The sequence below is a fragment of the Corapipo altera genome, unplaced genomic scaffold (genome assembly GCF_003945725.1).
Source record: "Corapipo altera isolate COAL_440 unplaced genomic scaffold, ASM394572v1 52b, whole genome shotgun sequence".
Taxonomy (NCBI): Eukaryota; Metazoa; Chordata; class Aves; order Passeriformes; family Pipridae; genus Corapipo; species Corapipo altera.
Genome location: NW_020884922.1, coordinates 1,883,577 through 1,911,400, shown reverse-complemented (window position 1 = coordinate 1,911,400; position 27,824 = coordinate 1,883,577). Strand labels below are relative to the sequence as shown.

General features: G+C 34.3%; 1 protein-coding gene across 4 annotated transcripts in view; it reads right to left on the bottom strand.

The window, feature by feature from the left end:
• Nucleotides 1–27,824, bottom strand: part of VPS13B (vacuolar protein sorting 13 homolog B) — a 426,536-nt gene that overhangs the window by 157,188 nt on the left and 241,524 nt on the right. For all 4 annotated transcript variants that reach the window (XM_027657093.1, XM_027657096.1, XM_027657095.1 and 1 more), the window contains exons 30-31: nt 22,893–23,004; nt 461–664 (exon numbers count right to left, since the gene is read on the bottom strand). In XM_027657093.1, the coding sequence (XP_027512894.1) occupies nt 461–664; nt 22,893–23,004 (316 nt within the window). The remainder of the gene's footprint in view (nt 1–460; nt 665–22,892; nt 23,005–27,824) is intronic.

Below are 27,824 nucleotides of genomic sequence, written 5' to 3'. Positions count from 1 at the left end.
GGAAATGTTCTACTTTATCCTCCGCTAATTTAGAAATGTCTAAGCTGGTTTTACTCAAGCTTTGTTAAATTACAAACAAAAGAAGTTGAAAAATACAGAAAAAACAAAAAACAACAACGAAAAAAACCCCAACCCAAAACCTCCCATCACTTGTAGAGACTGAGAAGCTGAAGTCTCAGCCCTGGAGTTATTTTTATGGACAGACAGTAAGCCACTCAGGGAACAGCTTATAATGGAAGCAAAGGCACACAATAACTGGAGAGTAACTACAGTGTAACAATAACAGTAATATGCAATTCAAATGTGTAATCCAAAACTCCTTGGAAATGTGCTTGTAATGTAGAGCAAACCCAATACTGAATTATTTAATTCAGATATACTGTCAATGATTTGAGTCTGTGCACATAGTGTCTGTGCTACATAACGTCAGAAAATAAGAAGTTTTTTTAAAAATCCCTACCTACTGGCCATGTTCCATTCAAGTGCTGGATTTTGAGAATTTCTCTCACTCTCTGTCAAAACCCCTCCTTTTCCATTTTCCTTCTCTGGTTTCAACTGATTCCAATAAGCAGTGCCAATGTTGATAGATTGAAGATCTATTTGATATTGTCTGTCTTCAACCTCCGATCCAGGGTCTCGAAGTATTCCTAGATTTAGTGCTCTCCTGTAATACCAAAGAAAAAGGAAAAATAATCAGCATAGGTCAAAATCAGACTGATCAGATATTCACTAAGATACAAAATTAAGGTATCAGTTTCGCCATTCTTGACTACATCGAAGCATTATTTTCATTCTAGATCTTCAGAAACAGCCAGCTGCCTCTTTCCTATGGAATTCAATGTGAAATATGCAAATAGATATATTCCTAAATTTAGCCAGATCCATCAAAGTTGATATAAGTCTTCACTGCACTTCCAAAAATCAGGTCCATATGAGTAGCCTTATGGGGAAGCAGGACTGATTCAGATCTACTGAATGGATAAAGGATGTCATATTCAAGTCTTCAAAAAAACCAGCCATGTATAACCCAGAAGATCATTATGAGACAATTTTCCCACTGTTCAAATTTATCAAAGAATAAAAATTAAAAAGAATATTCCAAGACGATGGAAAAACAATTAAATCCTTTTAATTAATCCTTTAATCCATGGAATTTCAGTATGGTGCTTTTTTAATTCAAATTCTTCAGAAAAGTGAGAAAAAAAGCATTGTTGAGTGAACCATATTCCTTGTGGATTCTTCTAAATTCTACCACATTAGATTTTACAGAATATTTCAGTCTTGAGCTGAATTTTGGAAACAGTGAGACTCAACTCCAACAAAACATTCAAGAGTTATTGGATGAGTGGAGGCTACTGAGACCATTCAGTTTTATCAGTAACCGGTATCAGAGGAGTCTCCCACTATATTTATCTTCTGCTAATAAGCACCAGGAAATATTAAAAAAATTATCTTGCCCTTTTTACACTGGGAACAATATAGCTTTTTGAGCACTTGATGCTATAATAAAAATTCACAATTAAATTTATCACTGTATTTCAAAACAAGCCAGTAAAGGGAGCAAGGAGATCCTAATTTTTTTTTGCTTTCAATTATGACCACAAATTTTAGTCTATTTTTATTGATTTCATACACCTGCATTAAAGCTCAAGCTTCTTATTCGCATAGGACATCCAGTCTAGTGTTCTGTTCTAGGTTGTTGTCTTATGCCAGAATTATTTAGTATATAGCTGCTGTCTTTACAAAGGACTTAATAATTCTGCAATTTGTTTAATCATTGATGCTAATAATCTAAATATAAATAAGGATTAAAGCAGCACATCCCAAACTGTGATGTACACACTGTTTGCAGTCTGTAAGTATAGGTATGCAACCTGTTTCAAAGTGCAATCCAAATGCTGGCCAAATCTAAACACAGTTGAAACTGCTAATGCACTGCCATTGTCGCCAACAGAGTATGTCAGCAATTAAGAAAATTAAGTAATTAATTGTATGTACCCACAGAGGCATGTGGATGACAGGAAAGCCATTTTGATCAAGTTATTCCTGGTGAGGCACTGTGATGGCATTGTCCAGTAGCCCCTATAACTTCCTTAAATGCTTAGTAGAAATACACTGAAAATCTGTTATGTCAGTAGTGGCATTTCAAAATTAAATGCGGTTTCTTAAAACTCAAGAATTTGTTTGTCAGCTTTCCACATAGAGAGATTTAACCACAACAACTGTGCCTTTTATTATTCTTTCTAAGGCATTATTTCACCAGTTTGAATGCAGTTTTTTTAAAAAAAACTTCACCAGAGTAGATTATTGTATGACCCAGTGTCTATTTACATACTTTGTCTAATACAAGTAAATATTGACATGTATGTTTTTTGAAATATTACTGAAAACAAAGCACCAAATTACGTATTTTAGGAAATTTGCTTATGTATATAAAACAGAATGTGATACTAATTTCACCTGCATAATGGATTCTTCTCTCCTGTACTTCACAGTGAAGAATATTTTTGATTTCTTCTTTTATGAGCAGCTTGATAACTTGCATTAAGATCACCTAGAACTATATTCCTTAGGCTAATTCAGCACAATCATGACTTTGTAAACCAAATTCCTTGAGCAAAATGTGTCCGTATGCACCAATCTGAAACTCCCCATTGTGAGAATGGTTTTCTTTCCCCTCACAAGTTTACTTGTTTAAATATAAATCACAACAAAATCACCCTCTGACACACATTTTTAGGTGTAGCAAAATACAGAGAAGTATTATTTAAACACAAGGTACTGGTGCATTTAATTGGTGGTATAAAAGTTTTGCACTGTATCTTTTTTTTGTTCTCCTTTGGAATATTACAGCCTAATACTTTCATGCAGATATAAGAATTCACATTTTCATTCCGTTCCTACTATTAACAATCTCCTACATAATACAAAACTCTTCTTCTGACCCTTTAGATCACGTTTGAAATCCAAGCAAACAAACTGTGTTTCTCTAGATGACCCATTTCAAGAAACACCTGTTTTACACATAGACGTAAAATACAAGGATTAGTTATCAATGCCTTGATTTTTTTGACTAAGTTTATTATTGCTTTCAGAAAGTAGGTCATGCCAGTTTTATATAAAGATGAAAAAATAGTCTTTTCCCAAATAATCAATATACATACAGGCATTTATTTAAGCACTAATTTCTGGTTTCCCATATCAACAAATTTATGCACAGGCATTTACATAAGCACTCATTCCTGCTTTTCCATATCAACCATTTTCCTAAGTATGCCTCCAATTTATTAGCTGTATACTTCCTAGAAGGGTGAGAGCTAAACCATAGCAAAACTGGCTTCATCTTAAGCGTACATGTCTTGTATAAACTCTGCAGCCTTTTTGATTCTGAAGCTTTTGAAATCCCTGTAGCAAATAAAATCAGGAAAACAGACTAAGCCAAATTAATGACTTCTGTACCTCTAGCATAAACAATGTTTTACCAGCTGAAATTTACTGTCGGGGTTATAATTTTAAGTGCTTCCCTCTTCTGAAAACAGCTTCACTATCCCACCTGAACTTTTTGGCAGGTGGCGTAGAATGCAACAGTTGGTCAATAATACAGTAAGATCATAAGCAACCAAAGACAATTGTAAGCATGTAACAGGAAACACAGCATTAAAGCTTTTCTTTTTTAAAATTGATTTAGTCTGGGTCAGGCTTTTTGTATGTTTATTGAAGAAGCAGCTCATGTTGAACCAGTTACTACAAGCTGCTGAATAGGCATAATTCTGAGACCCATTGTAAAGAAGCTAAATCTATCCACTTACAGCTCATCTGAGACCTATAAAAAGCTAAACAAGCAAGGAAAATGGCATTTAAAGACTACACATTATGTAACAATTAAGAAATATTCACCAACTTTACACACAGCAGCTAATTTTTGTTAGCACTTATTGGATCTCTGTGTGCACTGATTTCTGCTTCTAGGTACAGAAAAGACAAACCTGTCTATCCAAATTTCAATTATTAAACGTTTTGTCTGGTGGTAAAAGATCCTTCCTATTCTAATTCAAAAAGGAAACAGATAGTAAGCTTGGATCTACTTTATAGAGGTAAATGGTGTGGCCTGTATGCAAGAGGACCCCTTCCACTTCTGCTTAGGCTCGTAGAGTCCCAGCCTAAATGCAGCCCCTCATCTATCCATGAGATGTAACTGGATACTGTAGAAATCACAGTAATATTTATCACTGACCTAATTCACACTAACTGCCTTTTTCACAATTCAGTTCAATAAAGTTTCCTCCTTGACAAGGCCATCAAATGTATTTTACCAAACAAGGAAAATTGAAGCAAGTGTTTATGGATGCAATGGACTCCATCTGGAATGAGATGCTACAGATGTTAAAAAGGGCACAGAACAAAAATATGGTAAACCTAGACAATCTATAACAACTACACGGGTTTTTGAAAATGCTAAGCTTTTATAAGTAAAATCTCAGGAATCAGCTTTTCAAAGAAAGACAACTACTCTTTTTTTTTTTTTTTTTTTTAATTGTAGCAAATAAATGCCTTTTTGTCACAAAGTTAACACTTGAGCTACTGGGAGAGAAACAGAACTTCCCTACATCACACAATAAATATAGACATGATCTTAGAAACAGAATAAAAAAATCCCGTAGTTTGACTTTTCATGATGGAAATCTTGGATGTGCCTAAATTTGGAGATATTAAACCTACTTTTTTGTGAGTAAGATGGAAAGAAGAATGAGAAGTTAAGCAGAAAACAAGGGGAGAAGAATTATGGGACCAGGGCACTGAAGCTGAAATTAAAGAAAAGCAGAAGCTACGAAAATTTTAATGTTGTAAGAAGAGAGGAGGAAACATCCTTAGGCAACAAGGGAAGGTCCTGACAAATTTCTAATATTTTGTACATGATCCTGGGTACACATTCTGCCATACTGAGTGACATACGTATCTTCCAAGACAAGGGTAACCTCAGGTTTCTAACCGTGCCATCTGTCCGTAGGGAGACTCATTCGTGGTTTAACAAACCATGTTTTATGACTGCTAGAATGTTGGTAACCACTTATTTTAGTCTGGGTCACTAGAGCAGGTTTTTAAATGCCATCAGCAGTAAACTCCAAATCTCACAGTTTCTGCCTCTTTTCCACAGGAACCATGCCACATATGACTGGCTTTGTTGGCAGCTGCTCCTTCTCCCTTCTCCAGATCAGCCTCAGAGTAACTCAACTACTGTCCCATCTCCACATTTGCTGCCTCATACTCTGGATTGGATACTAACAAAATTTTATTAAATGCAAATATAAACTGAGTACAGTAAACCTACTTTCTTTAATGCTTTACTGATTAGCAAGTGACACTATTCATTACAGGAATCTGTTTAACAATGAGAACTGCATGTCATCTGATTAGCTCTTGTGTTGCCTTCTGTACAGCTGGACACATCAACATTATCTACAGAAGACAAAACGTGGCAGATGTCCTGTAAGTCAGAGTGGTTAAGGTACCTGGGTTCATATTCATACTTGGAAGAGCCTTGAAAAAAGAAAACATCAGTGCTAGCTCCATGGGCAAAATAAAAATGGCTGACCACTTCTAAACATTTACGTAGTGGACAAATACATCACTCCAGGAAAGCAAAGGAAGAATTCATTAATTGCATTCTAACTGAACGTGTTTTGTAGTCCATAACAGTCAGAAGTTCTAACTCTATAATGACTTGTAGTGTTTATACTTTTTGTGCATAGACATAAATCAACTTAGAGGTAGATTACTTGTGCAATTAGTATGTTGGAAAAAAAGACCAGTCACTGAAACATATGCAAAATTTTCTTTTGATTGCACTAGACTGCTTCAAACTATTGATACAGGGATGTAAAAGTACAAGTGCAATGGGTAACTTTCCTTTTTTTTTAATTAATGTTATAAATGTCTGACTTTTATCTCTTGGGCACCTGTTCCTTTTTTTGCACTGTATACCTACAGAGATAAGTATCACTGTCAAGACAGAAACCGGTATAAGTGTTCAAAAAGCTAAAGAAGAGGATAAGACATCAATTAGCTAGAAAGACTTTTAGGTAACACAAGGATAAGCATATTGGAACATGGTACTTTTAAGTCATTAAAAAAAATATGATTCAACTATGGATTAGCGTGCCCTAAGACATGATTCAATACACGAATGCCAAAGTGCCTGATGGAAAAAAAAAATCAGATGTATAGAACAAATCATCTACACTCATTATTATCTACAACAGATCATCAAATAAAAGAGCACTAAGGTTTTAGTTGAGTGTTGTTATATGTTGTTGAGTATGTCAGAATTTGGAATAAGGACATATTAGATAAATGTTTAGAAAATTCAGCCTTGAAAAGGTGTTTGATCTACTGCTATTTGAAGACACTCCGAGCTTCTAGATACTTCAAGCACAGTACAGAATCTACTACTATGAAGACTGTGGTTCCTGACAAACAGAGAATGACATTAAGAGAAGGTATTCAAGATCTCCAGCAAAGCCATCACAGTACTCTACCTACAACTCTTTCTTTTAAAAAACTCCAAGCTAGGTATTAAATAGTCACATTTGAGACATGTAGATGGGATAGTAAGAAACGCAGACTTATTTTCTCTCTGCTTCTAGACTTTTCCAGTTATGCACAATAAGTCTTCCACAGAAAATAACAACAGTAATAATCAAACTGTTTCCAAAATATCTTACTAGAACATACTATTTTCTTTTTACAATTACCTTTCAGCACAGTTTTTTCTCACCAAATTGAAGCAGACAAGTCTACCCTTACAATTACTTTGTAAGTTTTTTGTTAAAAACATTCAATACAGAAAAAAACCCCTCAGTTATTAAGCAAATTGCTCAGAGATTAAAAACTGTAAAATTACAATCACTTTTCTTTTTGTTAACTACTGTGTGTCCTGTACTTGACCAGTTTCATCAACTACAACTACTGAGTCATAAGGTATCTACATTAATCCAAAACTATTTCAAAAAGTACTGATAGCCATCGAGCTATCATAATGTAAGAGAAAAGAGATTTGGTCATAAACACAGAAGAAATCTGGTGAATGAAACTGAATGGTTTGTGCCTTTTTTGCCCATGTGGCTGATACCCTCTCAAAAGAAACAGAAAACACATTCTCGGTTAGAACTTGAAGTGACAAGTGTAGCTGGATGCATGGACATGTAGAAGAATGGAATCTGCCAGGTCCTCCTCTGTTGTGCACAAGAAGGTTTGGGTATAGGGAGACCCTGCCGTGGGCCTGTAGGACATGCATCCCTCTTTGCAAGGCTAGAACATGCCAAAGGAAAACAGGAGAGGCAGATTTCATTCCTATTCTCTATAAACTTGCTTATTGTGTATCTCTAAGCAACAAAAGTAACCTCTTCAACAATTTACTAATTTATATTGAGGGGATAATGCCAAAATGATGTTGTGAATATAATTAATTGCATAGAAAACATCTTGAGATCATCTGATATACAGCAAAGATATAAAATATGCATAAAAATTAATAACTGCAATTTTTAATCAATATCTTATTTATGTATTCTATTATGTAACTACTTACATATTTTTATTTTGAAACCCAGTAGGTACATATTCAGAAGAAAAAATAACAATGCCCACTTCATCCCCATTAATTACAGTGGTGGTGCCAGGTGGGTGCTACTACAATTTCATTTGCTATCTATTTAGAAGGTCAGATTTCAGTGAACCGGGCCACACCAAGGTCAGGATTGGTACCAGTGCACTGATCATATAAAAGCTACTAACCACATGAAAGGAATTACAGTAGATCACACATCAAACATTTTGGTCCTGTGCTTCCTTCCTCTAGTCCTACAGGCAGGAAATGCTCTACATATCCTGTGAGGTGACCAGACATTTAAAACTAGTCCCTTGTAACAAAGGGTTTGGTACAGTAATTGCCTACAAAGAAGCTGAAGAACTTCTCCAGTGAAATTGTCTTCTAGAGCTGTATCTGGAACACAGTATGAATGACCCAATAACAAAAAGGTATGGTATGGTAAACTATGAAGTAAATTTGGTCTCTCTCAAAAAAAGCGTAAAATGAAACAAAGCTGAAGTTTGCAGCTGTGCATTTAGATGTCATCTGTTTAATTACTTCTGTAATTTTATTGTTTAAATTCCTCAGCAAAAATAACAGCATGAACAAGTCTGAACTTTTAAAAATCAGTTTTTCATTTTTATATTGTTTAATGTTTAGACAGTTTGAGGAATCTCGTTATACTTTTGAAGCATTCACCCAAATTCAGGGAGCACTGTATAAATATACATTTGACAGACTGTATAAATGATAAGTATGCACAATTCCAAAGGAAGGTCTGCATGATATTTTTGGATGCCAAATGTTTCCAGAGAAAAACCACGTGGAACAGAGTTTTCTAAATAGTGGAAGTCTGGGGAGGGGGCTAGTAAAAAAGCCAAAATACAGTATAACCCAAAGACTTTTTTGCTTTTGTTTCATGATAAAAACAATTTTATCTCAAAACTTAATGCTGTTTGGCAGTAAAAGGATCTTTTGTTTTAATTTTTTAAATATTTAATGTCTACTTGCTTTACCACGTGTCTAAGGTAAATAATCTTTTGATTTTCCCATTGTTTTCAGCCTGTATTTTACCTTGCTTTAATCAATTAGTCTAGTTAAGTGGTACAATACCTCAGTTTTTTCAGATGTTCTAAAAATTCACCTGGAAATACTGAGGTTGAGTTTCACTGAACACAGCCATCAGATTTGATGCATGGAATTTCTTTAAATGGTGTGGTACAACCTGGTAGAATGGTACAAGCTGGAAGGCACACTGTTCACAGTGCATTTGAAAAGCTGACACAGGACAGGATTTCTTTTCACTGTTGTGTCAGTATATCAAACTCATAGGTGGACATCAATCAAATTCCACACGAAATAGAAAAAAAAACATTAAAAATAAAAAAATACCAGCTTTTCCTTTACATTAAACAATGCGTACTGATGCATAGTTTCAGCATGTGTCTATTGTAATAGATGACGTTTATAGCATGGATAATAAGAAACTACTCTAAAACATGAATATTTTACTTTCCAAGTCAATTCACATTTATCTCTGGCACTGATTGATTCGTTTCTCAAGATGCCACTTTTTGCAGAATCATTATAATCATAATGGCAAGCTGGAACTATTTTTGAAACAGTGTATATGATATTGTAAAATATGTCAATAACAGAGTATTAAAAATAACCTCCCTTTAATTCTTCCTTTCTGAAGTCCTGGCATATTGTCTATGTCTCTACTTTGTCTATTTCAACATCCCTTGAAAACTCTCCTGGTATAAAACTCATTCCATATTCATTATGAAATGTATTACCTGTCATGTTAAGTCCAATATTTTTTCTTCCTAAAACTCCCATTAAACTATTTTTAATGGCATTTCCAAAGTCAATATCAATCTATGCCTAGCAAGATATATTGAAGGGGAGTTTTACTTCTAAATACACATTTGAAGAAGGAGAAAAAGAGAAAGAAAAAAATACAAATCTACTCAAAATACCCCTGTGTATTCACAACATTGACTGTGAAGACTACAGATTCCAGTGTTGGGTGGTTCAGTGACTCCATCAAGCACCCAAAACATTTAAATGGTGGTGGTTATAAAGAAAACTCAAGGGTTTTATTTTCTGCCAGAAAAAAAATAAAAATGCAAGGACACTACACAGATACAAACACACAAACAAATACACTGCTCATTTGGGAAGCAGCAAATTCTATCATCTGTAATTAGTTTGAGTCCAGTTTAGTTAATATAATTTGTTACACTCTTATGAGCTGCAATGCGTGAAGAATACAATATGTAGATTTTATGAATTATTTTTAGAAAGCAATTTTAAAAACCCTTGTAGTGTTTTTAAACACTTGTAGTGTATATCAAGGGGTTTTTTTGGACTATGTCAAAAACGTAGAAAAATCAACCATTGCAAGCTGTCTGAATAAAGTGGATCAAAAAAGATATGCCAGAGAATTGCATTCCTCCATATTTTTCTTGAATACATATATGCACACATAGATACACTTTCAACCTTAAACTGGGAAACAGAAAAATTTCAGATTTGCTTTGAAGCTGGACTTGCTAATCTGCAAGTTTCTTCCTGTTCCCTGAAAAACTGTCACATACAAAGATTAAATAATACTATTCAACAGTTAAATAATTTTTGTTATCAGGGAAAGTTCAAACCTGTTCTAGTCCTATCCTGCTAGTACAGGGTATATTTATTTATAGATTATCTTATGTTCTATTTGTATCACCTCCACACCTGTTTATTTTTTATTGCTGGAGAACATGTAGTATCATGCCAGAAAACTGGAGTATTTGTGATTTATGCCAATCATTTACATTGAACTCAGCAGAGATGCCCAATACCATCTCTGTATTTTATTACTCTCAACGTGCACTTGTGTTAGCCATTAACATACCAGTGTTAGCCACTGCCTTCTTGCAGGCAAAACCCAAAACTCTAGCAAAAAAAAAAAGCATCAGTGGGCATGGAAAATATTTTGAGAGATTGAAAAATGGTACATTTATTTTTGTGTCCTAAAATTAATAAAGCCCATAAGATTGCAAACCAATCTTTAAAAAAAGAAAGTGATGGATTTTTTGTTCTTAAGGACAAAAAAAAAGAATAGCTTCTGAAATGCAACAAAACCACTGTCCATAACTTTTTAGTCTGGTTTTCGTTTTGTTGTTGTTGTTTTTTTAATATTTTTTTTAATTTTATTGTAGCATAATCAGGTTTAATAGCACAGTAATGGCTTAAACATAGGAATCATTAAGCATGACTTTTGACCACACTTAAGGTGGATAAGCTAAGTGAAGCTATATTGGAAAAATCAGTAAGGGCTAGGAACCACACTCACTTAAACAGCAATTTGAATTGTTCAGGATAACAGTAACATGGATTTAATTTTGCCATGGGAGCTTGGAAGAGTATCCCATTGAGAAATACGCTCAAATAACATGTAACCATTCTGTATATTTCTGATAATCTCATTTGTTAAATAACTGAAAAGTAAAGTAGGAATACTTACAAGCATTAAATGAAAGACATTGGCAAACATTTTTGCAAAAGAAAGAAATCTTCTATCCAAAAAGTAGTTTAAGAGCTGTGGTATGAATTTGTCATAGATAAAACCCTGTGAGGGACATCAGAGAACCCACAAATATTTATGGAATGAACCACAATCTGTATACAGAAGTTAACAAATGTCTCATTACAAATGGGATATGGTTTTCCCAGTAACAGAAGCACACAACTTACATTATACTTACCTTGAGATCCTGTTATAATTAAAAAATACCACAAAGAAAAGAAGTCTGCTTTATATATATTACTGGAAAATACTTTTCAACAAAAAATATTTGTTGAAACTAGATCTGATGGAAATTATATTTACTGACAAACAGTTAAGAAGAAAACTGTATAGAATACTAAGTTTTAAAAGCTCTCTTGAATTATTTTGGAATAAATTATTAATTGCAGCCAAGACTTTTAGATGCTAATTTTCATTATTTAAGACAGAAAAGCAACCTTGATATATGAATTCAATTGTATTTTTTAAGAATCAGCAAAGGAAAGCCTGGGAAGAAACTGTAAGGAGTCTGTGTAAAGTAAATGAACATTACTTCAGTAATTCATACAGAGGGACCACTCTAACTCTTAACATGGTATTAATTTCTAGGGACCAACTAAATATTTTCTCCCATGTTAACAGAAACCCAAATACCTCCCCTCATTCCCCCTAGCTCCCTGTATTTTACAATAACAGGCAAAATATAAAGCTACTTGATTAGGGAAAAAGAAAGATTAAAGGGAGGTAACTTGAAGAAAAGAAATGTAAAAGCTTCAATAATATTGCTTTATAACATAAAACATAAACCACAACTCATATAAAAAATAACTCTTAGCTTTCAGATTACCTTTTATTTCCCAGTTTTACAGCTTATCTGAAAAATTTTTCATTACATTTAGGTTGCTGAGTATGTAAACTGTGAAAAGTATCCTGGGATTTTTAAGTGGTATTTAATGTGTTTTTCTTTGTCTCTGTGCCCTTTCTTGTTCAACTTTTTAAAGCCGTTACAGTCTGTTTAATAATGTTAATGCTGAATCTGAGAATTTTATTAAAATTCTTAGTACACAGTGTCAGATTCTGTGCTGTGTTTCAAAAGCCTTGAGCATGATTGCAGCTTAAGCTGATCCAATCCCATGCTGATACAGTGCACCTTTTTGCCAAGGCTAATCCTCGTATATCTATAGAATAAATAGGCTCAGGGCAATAACCTAACTGAAAACAATTGCCTGATGACCCCAATATTTTTTTAATTCTTTCAGCACCCTCAGCTAGTTCACAATACACAAGTACAAACCGCAACACCATGGAGAAGAGAAGTAGGTCTTAAAACAGTTCACGTTGAGATTTACAACCTCAGTGGGCACAAAACTCTTTGCCTAAAAACCGTAGGTAAAGTAATGTTAAAAAATCAGCATTACATTCACCCCACTCTGGGCTGCTCCAAAGAAGCTCAGGGACATGCTTTACTCCTTTATCCCCTTTACTGGGCATGGCTAATCTGCACATCACTTGCTTCAGTGGGAGTGTGAGAGACTTCTCTACTCAAAGAACTCTTCAAACATCTGACAGGTTTTCTCTCAGCTGTGGTAAAACAAGAACTGTTTTAAGGAAGAATTAACAGTTTGAAAAATATTTTCAAATGGAAGGAAGGGCCACTATTGGAGTTAAGGGAAGCAAATAGTTACACAACTTGATCTCAGTGAAGGAGGTATGTTTCAGTGCTGCTTGAAGGGAAAGAGATATGAGATTTCTGAGGGGTTCATTCAAAATGTGCAAAATATTATGAAAAAAAAGGAAAATAAATTAGTCTTCCAAGGGAAAAGATGAGAACAACTGCAATAACCTTAGGTCTCAATAAAAAAATCCCCTATATAACAAATATGTAGAATCTAAAGACTAGGAAATATAAAAGCAAGTAGTTAAAGATATGGAGTATTTGAGTATATAAAGTGATAATAGAATATAATGAAAAGTTTAAAAGGATTAAAACTAACCAAAACCCCCAAACAATTTGTCTGATTTTATTTTGATTGGCTTCATCACAGCAGAATTGTAGTTTTCTGGAAAAAAGGAAGTGGACCAAAACTATGTTAAACAGCATCTAAAACCAGCACAAATATAGGAAATCCTAATCTCTCCTCCACTGAATCACCATAAACACATTACAGCTCTCAAAACTGAGGTTATATGAACTTCATGCATCAAGTTCTGCATATGCCACGCAGCAAATACTAATTTAACTATATTAAAACAGCTACTGAGACAGCAAGAAGTATCAGGAGAACAAGAAAACTCTGAGTTCAGGCTGCTGTTTATCTCTAATTTAGCCTTGACTTTGCAGAATATATCATAGTTAAGATCACCCACAGCTGAGAAACGCTTTTATAGAACAAAGTATAGCGCACAAGCACAACAGAGACAGCAATGCCCTTGTGAAAGTTTTACTTTACAACTGGTATTTACTTCTGACCTTAAGCTGTTTAATGATGGCATCGTAATTAAACAGTCAAAGAAATGGAGTACATGCTACAATAAATTATATAAAATATGGTACTGAATACTTCATAGACTCCATTTTGAAAAGGTGCATCTCTTATGCCTGGCTCCCAAGTTCACAGCTAAACTGTCCAATCTGAGAATTTCACAGTCTGAACACACAGACCAGTTTAAAGGGATTCTGGAAATCTAGTCCTAATTTAGTTCTAAATCACACACAGGTGTTAGAATGAATGACACCCGAGTAATGAAACAATCTTAACCCCACTGCAAATTCAAATGCTTTATTCTTAATCTAGGAAAATGAAATGTGATTGCCCTAAGCACTAGTTATGACTGGCTTGCACACACCGAGCATATTTGCCCATTGAACTGGTACATGAGGGCAGGAGGGATCATTAGTAAAGAACATCCACAAGGTGCCCACGCTCAGAGTGGTTCTCCTCACCATGCCTCAACATTGGAGCCTCTCTCAAACATGTGAGCAAGTTGCCATAATCTTCCGGGTAATACTTGAATGGTTTTGAGAGATCTATGAAGTCGCTCTTTGAGATCTCTGTCTGCCTCTACAGCAGGGCTTTTGTGCACACATAAACACATCTCTGTGCATCTCCATAAACTAAGTTCATTCCTCCTTCCCACCCCTCCTCATGAAGGACTGGGATGTTGCTGGTTGAAGAACACAGTTGTGCAAATACCTCAGCCAAGTCAGAAGCAGTGTGCCCAACTGAAAGGAAGAACTTTGCAGATAGAATGTATATTAAGTCCTCAAAACTGATTTATTGATAGTAACAATAAATCATTGACAAGGGATACTATTTTTAAAATATTTTTTTAATATATGCACTGTTTAAGAATTACAAGACTTTGAAAGATATCTTTATCAATTTTACAGGTTTCACCTTTGCTCTGTTTGAATTAATTGGTTATTCCTTTGAATTCATTCTTTATTGGTATTTATTTGATTTTTTCCCCTGACATATTTAATAAGGTTTCCAATAAGGCTGCCCTGATTAACAACAAGTGGATGCTTAAATGACATGATAATGCCGTTGCTCTTCAATAGGAATGTTTCTATAAAGTATTCACTTTGCTTTCTGTGAGAAACTGCATGAAGAAATTAAAAATTGTTGCAAGAATCAGATTCTCTGCTACTAAGCGAAAGAAAAAATACAAAGTAGGTATGTGTATTGAGAACACAATGATTAAATCAATGAATTGAAGAGAAAAATAAAGTTGTAAAAATGCTTTTCTTATGAAATTTATTTTATTTTTACTATTACATTAAAAGGAAATATATTTCAAATATATGTATTTAGGTAAATTAGATATGTTGAAGATTCTTGTAGAACTCATAAAGAAATTTCAAGTAAAAATAAGATTGATAGTTAAAGCTGAGCATTTTTAAAGTTGAATTCCAAATATAAATTTAGCTTTGAATAGCTTTTGGTATTAGATAATTAACAAGCTACATTTCTGAAACTAAATGGGCAGTTCCAGCTGTTATTTTACAATTAGTTTCCACTGAGGGTTTTAAATTAATAACTGCTGCAATAGCCTCAAACATGCCAATGTTAATTAGGAGTGGTGTTTCCATGTAATGCTATCCATATACATGAATATTTTACTGGGCGAAAGGTCTAAGCAGATTTGGTTTTTGCCTCTTTACTAAAGATAGAAGAAGTAAGAAATGTAAACCAGGAAAAGACTTTCCTGAGAGTGGTACAGGATTTTATGAAAGATAAAGACGACATTCCTAAGGTCCTTATGCTAAAAAAGCATGCGTTCAAGTACAATAGCAAAGAACAACATTTAGAACTTGCTTTTTGGTATGAATATTTTGATTTACACCCCAGCTGAACAATTAATAAATCTAAATTATTAAATGGAAGATTGCATGTTGAAATTGTATGTAGAGAAAATCCTGTATTAAAAAAAAATAAAATAAAAAAGAAGCTACATCTTGAGGAATAAAACCATCCTGGTCTCAAATCCAAAAAAATTAGTAAATAAATTATAGGAACAAGCTTAAAATCTTCATTGTTACAAATTTTTTTTCCCTAACACAGGAAGAAGAACACTGAAAATGGTGCTAGTGCAACTCTGTTTCACAACTTGTATGCAATAAAAGAAATACTTTTCCTTGAAACACAAAGAATTTCTTTTCTTAAAAGTTATTTTCTTACATAACATTCCCTCTGCAGTTTTAACCATTTAGAAAGTTTAGAAAAACTGCAACAGAGATTTTATGATATACTCCTTTTCCCTATGGTACATATGGACATTTTAATAAGCAGTTCACATTTCGATCAAAAACTATGTGCACATACATTTTTTTTCACTGATTATCTTTGTTGCTTTTATTCAAAGAAAAAGAAAGAAACTCAGGTCAGCTAATTAGCATTAGCTAATTCCTTGTCTGCCTACCAAATAAGCTCCAAAGAAGTGTTAAAAAGTAAAGAAGCAAAATAGAAAATAAGTTTTAATAGAATCTTTGTAACATAATAAACTCTTACAAGATAATTACTCATATTAGGTCCATATTCTGGAAAACATTTAGTTACTCTAATGCTACAGTTCTATGCAAAAAAGAATAGTTTTTAAATTGTCAATTGGTTTGAAAAGGAAAACACCAAAATTAACATTTTTGCTCATACTAGTTATAGAAAATTCAGGCTTTTTGTAACAATAATTTCAATGTATAGTTTTTGAATATAAATTTGCCCCACAGCAATTTAATACTGAATAAAAAAATATTCCTGTAGAGAAGATGCTTATAGATGTGGGTGCTGTTGAAAAGTTTTGAAAAGCATTTGATTTTCCAAACCACATTTGAAAGAAAAACAGATTTCCACACAGACTGCTGGCTATGTATGTGCTTCTTTCATAAATTCCTTGCATCATTTTTTCCTTCCCCTCACTCCAGCACTATCAGGACAGACACACAAAATTGTTTATTACTCCTTATTTCACTGAAGGATTTTTGTTAACCAATTATGGGCCTTACATGATTATCACAACCATATTCCAGACAGAGGTTCTTGAAATAAAGATAAATAGAAGATATTCTATACAGAAAACAACTTTGTTATTTATAAATGTTTGAGAGTTGAACAGTGAAAACCAGTAAACTACAAAAATTAAAAGCACAGATTAGATACATTGAAAAAACCAGCTAGATACAATGAAAAAAAGACTTGCATTGGTAAAAAGTTTCATGAAAAAAATAAGAAAATTTACAGCTATCTTTTCATGAGTAAACTCTACGTATAATTTTTTGGGGGGGAAGGGGCATGTTTAAAGAATTTCCATTTACATTCACAAATTGGAAACAGTCTAAGGACAGCTTTATGCTTTGATCTATGAAAGATCTACACATGAAAATGACCATGGAACACTCGGAGTTGGACTATTAAGCTTTGATATACGACATGAATGAAATCCTTGGATCTCAAAAATGATGAATCCAAAGCATGGACAACAATTAGTTTCTTTATCGGCCAAGCTGAGGAAAGCTTGGGATTCTGTTTACCCAAACTCCCAGAACCTGACAGCTTAGCAATATCATTCCAGATCTTATTAGTAAGACCTTTACAGAACAGCCTCCAGACAGCCTGTATTCTCTGAGTGCTTTGTCAGCCATTTCATTTTTGCATTAAAAGTACTGTACCTGAACATTGCTTTACTCTACCTGTTCATGGATACTCCCTAAAATTCCACTCATTAATGTTTTATGACAGAGTTTGCTAAAAACAATCATGTTGAGGATGATCAGCAATTACCTATATAATGGATCAGAACATTTGCACAGTATTTGGTATAATAGGGCCCTTATCCCAATCTAAAACTGAACGTCATCTCAATTTCAGCTCTGTGCTGCTTTATTTTTAAGCACATCCATTTATCTACTTGCTGTTACTTTTTCAGTCAGAGAAACAGAATTTCTGCGTCTTGTGATGAAGTTTCCTCAGCCATTTTCCTAATGATAGTATCCAGTTCTGCTGGCAGCTTAGCACAGCTAGAGCTACTCATTGTTCCCACCTCTGACATACACACTTTTTTAAAATTCATTACTTTTTATGTCACGTTTCCATTAACTAGAAGTGTTCAAAGATTCCACCTATGCTCAGCTTAATTGCACTAAGCACTCTTTGTAATATAGAGAAAAATACTGTTGTCATCTAAAAAGGTGACAAAATTTTCTCACAGAATGTGAGATAATTGTGCAGAAAACTGATCAAGACGACTACACACACAGCTGATTAATCACTTCTTTAAGCATTATAATTTATTCATGTTGATATTCTACATTAGCCACTTTAGTTAAAATAAAAAGAACTTAGGAAATGGCAAAAGGAAAACATATGAAGACATACAAAGAAGGAAATGTGGCTTTTTGAATTGTCCTGGAAGATGCTACTCTGTTTGCTGCAGCCACCTCCATCTCCCACCAAGAAGGGCACCATTCTGGTGCCCTCAGAATTGCTTTATATTCATAAGTAATTAGCAAATATCTAATAATCTGCTAGGTTTGTTGTCTGGAGAAAGACTTGTGCAACTTGACCTAAATTGTTTGAGTAGGAGGTTGGACAAGGTGAACTAGAGAAGTCCCTTCCAATTTAAATTATTCCATGATTCTATGCTTTCCTTGGACTTTTTTAACAGAATCAGCCACATATCTGCTTTTAGCACTCTCCACATAATACCAATATTTAAGTTTTTAGAGAAGTGCTCACTGCTAATGAGAAATCTTAACTGATGTCCTCCAAAGCAAACAAAGTATTGCTACAAACACCACAACTGCTAAAAGTCTCCGTGTAGTTAAGCTCTTAATTCCTTTATACTAACACTGTAGCAGAAGCATTCCTTTCATGTAGGGTACCAAAGAATCCATAGATGAGAGACCTTTATAAAGATCTTGAGGAAAGAAATTTCAGATGGAATTTTTATACTAGACACCAGAGAGCCAAACAATAACAAATCCAGGCCTGAAAAATGTACCTTTTTGCATTCAGAAAGATGGTTGTTTTTTCCTGTAGTCACAGCATTTATAAATATCTCTCTGATGCAATTTCTCTGGTATCGCATAACTGCCTGACTTTCCCTTCATCAGGGCATTAATATGATTACCCTATCTCAGAATTCTTATTCCTCAAAACTGCTAGACCTCAGTTTTGACAAATCTATTTGACCATTCATTTGGCCACTTCAAAAGTTCTAACACATATAGCACAATCACACAAGTAAGAAATGACCGCATCATCTTGTTTTTTTGCAGCCTCTGGAGTCATGTACAAGCAGCAACCTCCCCAACTCCCAGTCCCAAATTTAATATGATCAGGTAGTTAAAGCTCACAAAAATGTAGTTCTCTCCTTCACTGCTTAGCAGAAACTTCATTTAATCTGACTGACTCCTCTACAGTTTAAATTAACTGCTCTTCCCACTCTTTAACCAGGTTAGGCAGCTGCTTTACTTGCATCTTTTATTCTGCTCCCTGCTCAAAACCTCCTTTATTCTGCTCCCTGGCCACATACCAAGGCCTTCTGCTATCTACAAGAGTACCAACCAACAGAACTGGCAGTTTCTTCATGGTAACATACAGTTCTGGTCATATTTGTGGAAGACAAACACACCTTACCTGGAGCTGGGGTTTAAGAATGAGAAAATCATGAGAAATCATTAAAACAATCAAAACAGCTTCTAGGATTTAGCAGAGGAAAAAAAAAAAAAACCTGAAAAAGGGATATTTTCTCCTACTGTGACCAGCTAAAACTGTGTCAGTATACTTCTTTCAGAAGCCCTCAATTTACTGTTATGGTGCATGCATCTTTGTTTACTATCTGTATTAACAGACAAAACTATATTGGTCCATTTTCATCTGGAAGAAATACTTTTAGACTCATTTGTACATGGTATAGGAAAACTGAAGTTACCATGTCAATACATTTCTTTCCAAATTCCAATAATCACCTGAAAAAATATTTGTTCCCAAACTTTTGAGGCACGTTACTTTTCCAACATTCAGTTTAGTTCTCTCTCCAACTTAGCACGTAAGCTATTTTTCCTAAGACATAGATGGAGTCAGTTCAGCTTACAGGTCAAAAGTAATCTAGTTTATTTAGTATGACCTGCAGCCATACCAAACTTACCTTTCATGCTCCGGCATTCTGTTAATGATATATTAGCACATTCAGTTTTTATATAAATTTAAATTTATGGGATAAATTCAAAAGATATTTGGAAATGCTCTTCAGCCTCCAGCCATGAAAATGTTTTTCAGCCTTTTCTAAAAGAGCAGTTTCTAAATGAGAAGCAAAAATTCTTTTCATGAAGCACTACAAAAGTGATATTAATTGCACGTGGTTGTAGTTCAGGCCTAAACAGAAGACTGTTTAAACCAAAGTGACACCGCAAATTAAGTTTGTATCCCCACTCCAGAAACACTGTAAAGACAGTGGTTCAGACAACAATCTATTTTCTTTTATTCTATTAAAAGCAGCAGCAGCAAATTAGAGAATAGCGGTTGGAAAAAGACAGAAGATGACATGTTGGGATTATTAGGACACTGTAGCAGCTAATTCTTCAGTAATCAACAGGCTGCTGTAATTTAGGGGTTTTTTGAGTCTCTTAAACTGGATACCATACTCCTTGTATCTCTGTTAATATTTACTAAGAAATCTTTCACCTAAGTACATGAACTACACATTGTGAGGGTTTGCTCGTTTTACTAATTGATTTTTAAGCATTCTGTATTAGCTCCAGGTTTTGCTATCTAGTACCATCTACCATGGGCATGCTAAAAGGGAAAATACTTTTTAAGTTAACAAATCTCATATTTGGAGAAACAAACACTAACATTAGGCCTAACACCATGTGTTAATAATATCCAACTGTTTGGGTTTTTTCCCTTGAATACAGACTGTATGCCCTGCCCAACAATACAAAATTCTTTGTATTATTTTATTTAAAAAATCCCAACAAAACAAAACAAACCAAAAACCCCCAAAAGCAAAACAACAACAACTGAAAAATGGTGACATTAACTCCACTCAAAACTCCAGCAGTCTAACAGCAGTGACTGCCATGTAAGAAAATAAACAGCTATCTTCTCTACCATGGTCCCGTAAGTACACTTTGTTCTGGATCAAAGAATATGTAATTAGAAAATGCATCTAGTTCAACCCCAAATTGGAAACTTAACACTTTTATTTAAAAAACAATTTATATTGCTTGAAAGTGTTGAAGTTCACTTAAATGGATCAAAATAGTAACCTTCTCCCCAAAATCAAAGGACCACCCACTACCAACTTCAGTATTGCCCCATGAAATGCTGCAAAGTAACTTGACGCTCTGTTCCAATATATCTTAAAAACAATAAAGCTAGTATGATTGGATGATTACAGAAAGAAAGACCTAGTCATTTGAAAGATGCTGAGAAATTAGAAGAGTGGTCATTGAAGCAGTTAGAGGAAATTACTAAAAATGTAAGACATTTCTCAGAAAAAGACATAGGAAGCATGATGTTGTGAGACTGGTCGCAAAGAAGCCAGTAACACTCAAGATGAGAGAGGTCTTTGGCCCAGCATGTATTTCTATTTTACCCATTTGGTGTCTTAATTTCTGAAGGAGAACTGGAGCACATTGTAACTGTATAAAACTATGAAAATCAAATACAAACTGCACAAATCTAGTCTGGAACATTTACGTATATAAGACACAGAGGGTCATAATGCAAAATGCCATCAGCACCTTTAAGTAATGGGGTGATTTGAAAAGCACTGAATTTCTGCATTTCAGGTAAAGAAACAGATGCAAAGATATTAGACTCAAAAATGTAAACTAGCACAGCTTCACTGATTTCACTGGTTTGTAATGTGCATACAAGGAATACCAGAGTTTCCCTTGGTGACTGAAATGACCTCACAGAAGCTGGAAATTACAGATTCCACTTTATAATCAGGGATTGTCCTGACGAATTTTTGGTTGCTATGAGAAGAGTGGAACCTACATTTGGTTCTCTAACTTCTCAAAGCAGATATCAGACTATCTCCTCAGACAGAATGGGCAGAAGCAGGAAGAGCCTGTACAAATGTCAGGAAGATCTCTTTCATCTGTGGGCAGGGGACTCTGGACCAGGGTCTGCCACCCAAAGCTGCTGCTAGTGCCAGGCTGTAAAATTTCTTCCATGAAAGCTCCATAATACAATAGATACAATGCTCATTTAAAAACAAAAGGGAAAAAAAAAAGATAAACTACTATAACTAAACATACAAGGAAAGCCATTAATTTAAATGTTTCCACATGGAAATATGAAGAAAAAGACATTCTTACAACTTCTAAGTGATCAGAAGTAAAACTGCAGATATTTCATGGTCTCCTAAAAATTCTAGTCTTGACAAAAAGTAAAACTTGCTGTCATTTTCTAGGCAGTAAATGTTTTACTGCTGGGAAAAGATTTTGATGTTTGTAATTTCTATTGAGGAGCACTATGAAGTAGTTAAAAATATTGCCACATCTGAAAAACAGACCAACGGGAAGTATAAGACACTTGTTCATCTGTATTTCTGTGACTTTTCTCACTTGGTATTATTTGCAACCATACTTTCATGTCTGGCAACAGTGCCAACTCTACTAAGGATCATATATTACTTTTATCATGCTGATTACATATGTTCACCAGTTTTGCTGCCTATATACGATTAGTGTGGTTTGCACATACTTAGTGACACAACCCAGAGCATGACATTTTCACAGAAAATGTGTTTACTGGAAAGAGCTCCTTAGAAGTTTGCATTCCTTTCAGCTTTGATCTACATGACATGAAGAATCCTACAGTTTGAATATATGTTTACCATTTATATTATTAAGATCTATCTCCTTCACACTATATGGCTACTGAACACTTTGGTAGTCACAAAAAATTTCCTTTTCTCTTAGGTGAACTTAGTAGTAGCTGAATAAAAGAAAGCCTCTTAAAATGTTCTCCTCTGTGAGCTTAAAATTCATAATGACTCGACATTTAAATTCTGTTATTCATCAGCACTTCACAGCAGAATTTGATTTGTCTAAATGGATTTGAAAGCCCACAAGTGAAGAAAATCAGAAAAACCTGGTTTTGAATATCAAAAGGTTGTATGTGAAAAGTATTTTTACAGGCTGCACGTACCCGTTTTATTGATCAATTAACTTCTCCCAGAATGAATTTTTCCAAGACCATATTTGAAAAGTCAACCCCCTCCCCCAACACTTACTGATAAATGTCTTTTCTGAGCACAGCTCTGCTAAGAGGGTTGTCAGCCTGAGGAGCCATAGACACAGATCCGATCTTGAGAACCAAAGTGTCTTCTTTAATTGCCGGATTACCTATAGTTAGGAGAAGAGAAAAATATGTTTGATTAAAAGTCAAATGCACATAACAGGAACACTGAAAAATTATTACCTTAAAAAAAATGAACATAAGAATATTTGCTAAGGGTTTGATTTTGTTCAGAAGCACCATTATATCAATAGCCCTGCTGTGATACATTTCATTTCCCCAGAGTTTTATGGCGCCACTGAATCCTGGTCTGTGACTTCTTATTTTCTCTGATTTTTTTAATTATTATTAATTTTTTTCTTCCAAAATTGCTTTTTCCACAGACTTCTTTGAAATCTGTTTGTTTCTCAAATAATTATTTGCTGAAATATCAACACGTAAACTACTATAAATCATGTATCCTTTTTATTAAAGGCCTAGATCCTTTAGATGTAAAACATTGCAGGTTATTGCAATATAACCATCCTAGTAGCATTTGTAATGGGCTGCAGCATACATGAAAAGTTCAAACACAAGGACTGAAACAAGAGAATCTGAAATCTGACACATATACAAAGAACAAGATGTAGTACTGGACAGTAAATTTCACATCAGTAACAAAATTATTCCAAGAAGAAAAATCTCTGCTTTCCACTTCATCTCCATAATTTTCAAATTTCATCCACATGTACAGTTTCTTAGTTTTAAAAGCAATGGTGGTATTAGATTGAAAACCAAAGTTCTACCCAGAAATAAACTAGCACCATGTTTTCTTGCAGTAAATTAACTCTGTCAGCAGACAGACAAAGCACTTGGATAAGGTTGTGCTCAGAAGACTCCATAGGAACTGGGAAGCTCCTGAGAACATGCAATGCAAGTTCAGAGTTCATCACATGAAGGGAAATGGTTCATGCAACACCTGTGTGATAATTAGCAACGCGGAATGACATCACGCTTGCTTCCACATCCAAGGAAGTTCTGGAAGACTCTCATCTATACGTTTTAAAACCAAAATTATAGTAGCAGAACAGAGTTTAAATATTTTACTTAAGAGTGAAATGCTTAGTGTGGAAAGAACAAGCAAAATCTACAAGCTTAAAAAATGGCCATTCAGACTCACGGATGTCTTGATTGAAAAGATACCATGTTTTGCAGCTAAATGTGTATGTAGACATATTTGTATTTTTGAACAGATCTAAGAAGTCACAGAACTCACAGAAATTTCGAGACATTTTCAAACTATTGTAGGGGATACCACAGAGTAAACATGTGGCAAAGTAGGAACACAAATTCTGATGCACAACTAAATCAGAACACAAGTGATTTACTTAAAAGAACCTCATCTACTTACAAAATAAAGTCAAATCCTTTAGTCCCCCCAAAGAAAATCAAAACTATTTGCAGAAGGTTTGGTTGCCAGAACTAAGGTAGAAAGGTTAAGCTGATGAAACTCCCCTTTTTTGACGAAATTTGAACACATATTTTCAACTTTAAGACAAAAAAAACCCCAAAAAACAGTAAGCATTGGGCTAAGTTTTAGAATATCACCACTGTACATCTCTGTGTTGGATTTTTTCTTTCTGACACTCACATAAGAAAAAGGAGTGAAGGTATTAAATACATATCAGATTGTAATTGCAACTTAATTAGGTGCAAATGCCTTATTCTGAGAAGTGGTTCTTAATAAAATATATCTTAGGATAAGGATTTTAATTTGTCTCTGACAATTAGCAAGGAAAAATTAACACAGGACTACTCATTATGGTCTCTACTGGGTAAGTATTTCAGGAGTTTTTTTCAAGACAGGGCATGGACCTTTTGTGTACAGTTTTCTGTAGGTCAATAAATTAAGTCAATCTTAAAACAGAAAGAATTACAGGCATTAATATGTTCAGCTGGTTTTTAATAAGTGGTAATATGAGTCATGACTTCATGTGATGAATTCACATATCCATTCACTAACCCATGTTTTTCAAAATATGGGAATAATGTAGCAAACATAATGACAGTCATTACAGATATTAATAACTTTGAGGGGGAAAAACATCTACACTACAAAATGTAAGTACAATCTAGGAAAGTCTTAGTGACTCAAGTGTAATAATGTTGTTCATTATTTCACTTGGTTTTAGGCACAGACTTCAGTCATCTTTTTGCTGAGCTGAAGACATTATGCTCTTTTAATCCTTTCTTTTAAGGCTTTTCTCCAGCACTTAATCAATTAACATTTGTGATGCTTTTCAGCAACCTCTCTGCTTCTATCAATGCCCAGTTTTATAACAGAAAGCAAATTGGACATTATATTTCATCATCTGCCATATGCAGAAGTACAGCTCTCACCCTTATTTCTTTTCACTAAGTTCACTGTGACCCTCAAGCTGTTTTCAGCCACTGTTTTCAGGATAGTCTCTCCAGCCCTTAAGACACAGTCTGCATAAACTGTTTCCTTGATATATAACTTCAGCTTTGGAAGATTTAGTATATTTTCTACAAGCAGTGATGTAAGGACAGTGACCCAGATGCATGGCCTCGGGAAATTCTTTGCAACATTTGCTGATGCTATTTACTTTCAGAAATACCAGTTTCACTTATTATTCCCAATTGACAAGTTTTTGTGGGGTTTTTTTAGCCTTCTGGTTAGCCATTTTTAATTCATTTAACATTTCCACAGATATCATATGGGGATGTATTTAAATTAAATACCACAAGAAACAATGTCAAACTCCTTACAAAAGTCTAAGCATATCAAATCTTTGCAAACATTTTATCAGCTAAGAATTGAAACCACAATGAAGAATGGAAATCAGATGTGTTTAACAAGACTAATTTTCCATAAAACCATGTTTATTGTTACGTAACAAATATGTAATCATTTATTAACTGAATTCTGTAATATTTTTTCCTATAATCTCACTGAGGGAGAGCAATAAAACTACTTGTTTTAATTTTATTTGAACATCACACTTTTCACTTTACTAGATATACCTTCAGCTGTCTAAAACCTGGTCTTCCAAGGTGTGTTAAAAATTAGCCTCAGACGACTCAGATCCCTGAGCACAAGCTACTCAGCCTGACTGATTTGAAACGTTAATAGTAAGCAAGGAGGATATTACAGACCATATGTTATGACAGACTTCAAAGTAGAGAGTCATGCTCATGTGACAAGAATATATCACTTCTACAAATGCAGGACATACGTTTATTCAGTATGCCGCCTTTTCTTTTTCACTATCAAAAAATTTATCATGTCCTTTCTAGAGATTCCCTATATTTTGCTCCTAGTATGTACTAAAGAGAGTTGCTATTGTCCTCAAACCAGCCAGATGTGGATTTTCCATCTCTACCACTTCTTATCAGTTTTTTGCAATTTACCATTTTTATTAATAGTCTTCTGCTATTCAGTAATTCTTGTTTCCATTTGTTATATACTGCTTTTATACATTTAGTTATCTTTACTTCATTGCTAAGTAAGTGTGGGCTGTTGGCCAGAGCTTGAAACACCACCTGATGTATTAACAAATCAAACTTGGAGAAAGCAGTATTGCTTATTGCCTAGGATAGAATGCTGCCCTCAAATCTACCACAAAAAGAAATGTTAATTTGGTGCTGCTGCAAAAACCATGCCACTAAAACATTATAAAATTGTGTGGGTGTAGTCATGCATGCATGTAAATTCCTCAGAAGAAAAAATATGATTTTGATTATTTCATAGTGTTTGTCTATCACAGTTCATTGTGCAAGTTTGGTTTTGGACTGCATGAAAAAACAGATCTGCTTTTTTATTTTTAACTCTACATGTAAAGTCACAATTACATGTGGTTTTGGGAGGAAGGATAGTATTCATTTTCATAACTACTGGTGTGCACAAGGTATGAACAGCAGACTAGAAGAGAAACTGAAATAATTTTTCTACTTCTAGTGCAGTGATTACAAATCAAAACACGTTAAGTCTGATCAGATTGAAAATCTCTCCTAGTCAATAAATGATGAATGAGGTCTTATGGAGGCATACCTCCACAATATGTAACACTTCCCTGACTTAGCACACCAGTGATGTGGGTCATATTCAACTCTTGCTCCTTATTACTGTTTCTAATTTCTATTGTTCTTGAAGACAATAAGTAGGAGAAGAGAGAAGCAATCTATTTCATGTTCTTAAACAAATGAGACTTTGGGAAAATCTAGGGTGAAAGAAGAAATGAAAAAACAGTACTGATTTTCACAGTGATGCTATTTCAGAGTTTTCCAGTGAAAGAGGCTAGCTGGCTGTCTTATTAATTTAGTAAAGATCTTTACTGTTATGCTTTAAAAGTAAACAATTTTTCTTCCTACCTCGACTGCCTAACCATGGCAATTCTGTTCCTTGCATGTATTTTCAAGTAAGAGATAGCAACAAGACATGGGTTTTTAAAACATCTTTTTAATGAAATATACAGCTCCAGAGCTCCAAAAACATACTTTTAAAAAAGATTTCCTTGACAGCATGCCCTAGAACTCCCTTCCAACTAGAATCATAATTCTTTCTTGCTAACACAGCCAGTCTAATTTTATCTTCCTGTGTTTTCAGCATTCCCAGTTGGAAAATTGTAGAGGATGCTGGCAAAAAAGTGATCTATGTAATTTCTCACTGTCTGCACTTCTTGCAATTAGGTTATGAGAAAAATCTAAAGACTATACTCTTAGGACTAAAAAGAAATCTAAAGACTATACTAATTGTGCGTTGTCATATATAATGGTAAAAAAGCCCCCTCCATACCTACAGAACTTACGTAAACATATCATGATACCAGTAAAACACTACTTTTTTTTTTTAATCTCTAGAAAAATTGTGAGAAGTGAACGCACTCTTACTAGCTGTTACATGGTGTAATTTTAACGTTAGCATCTC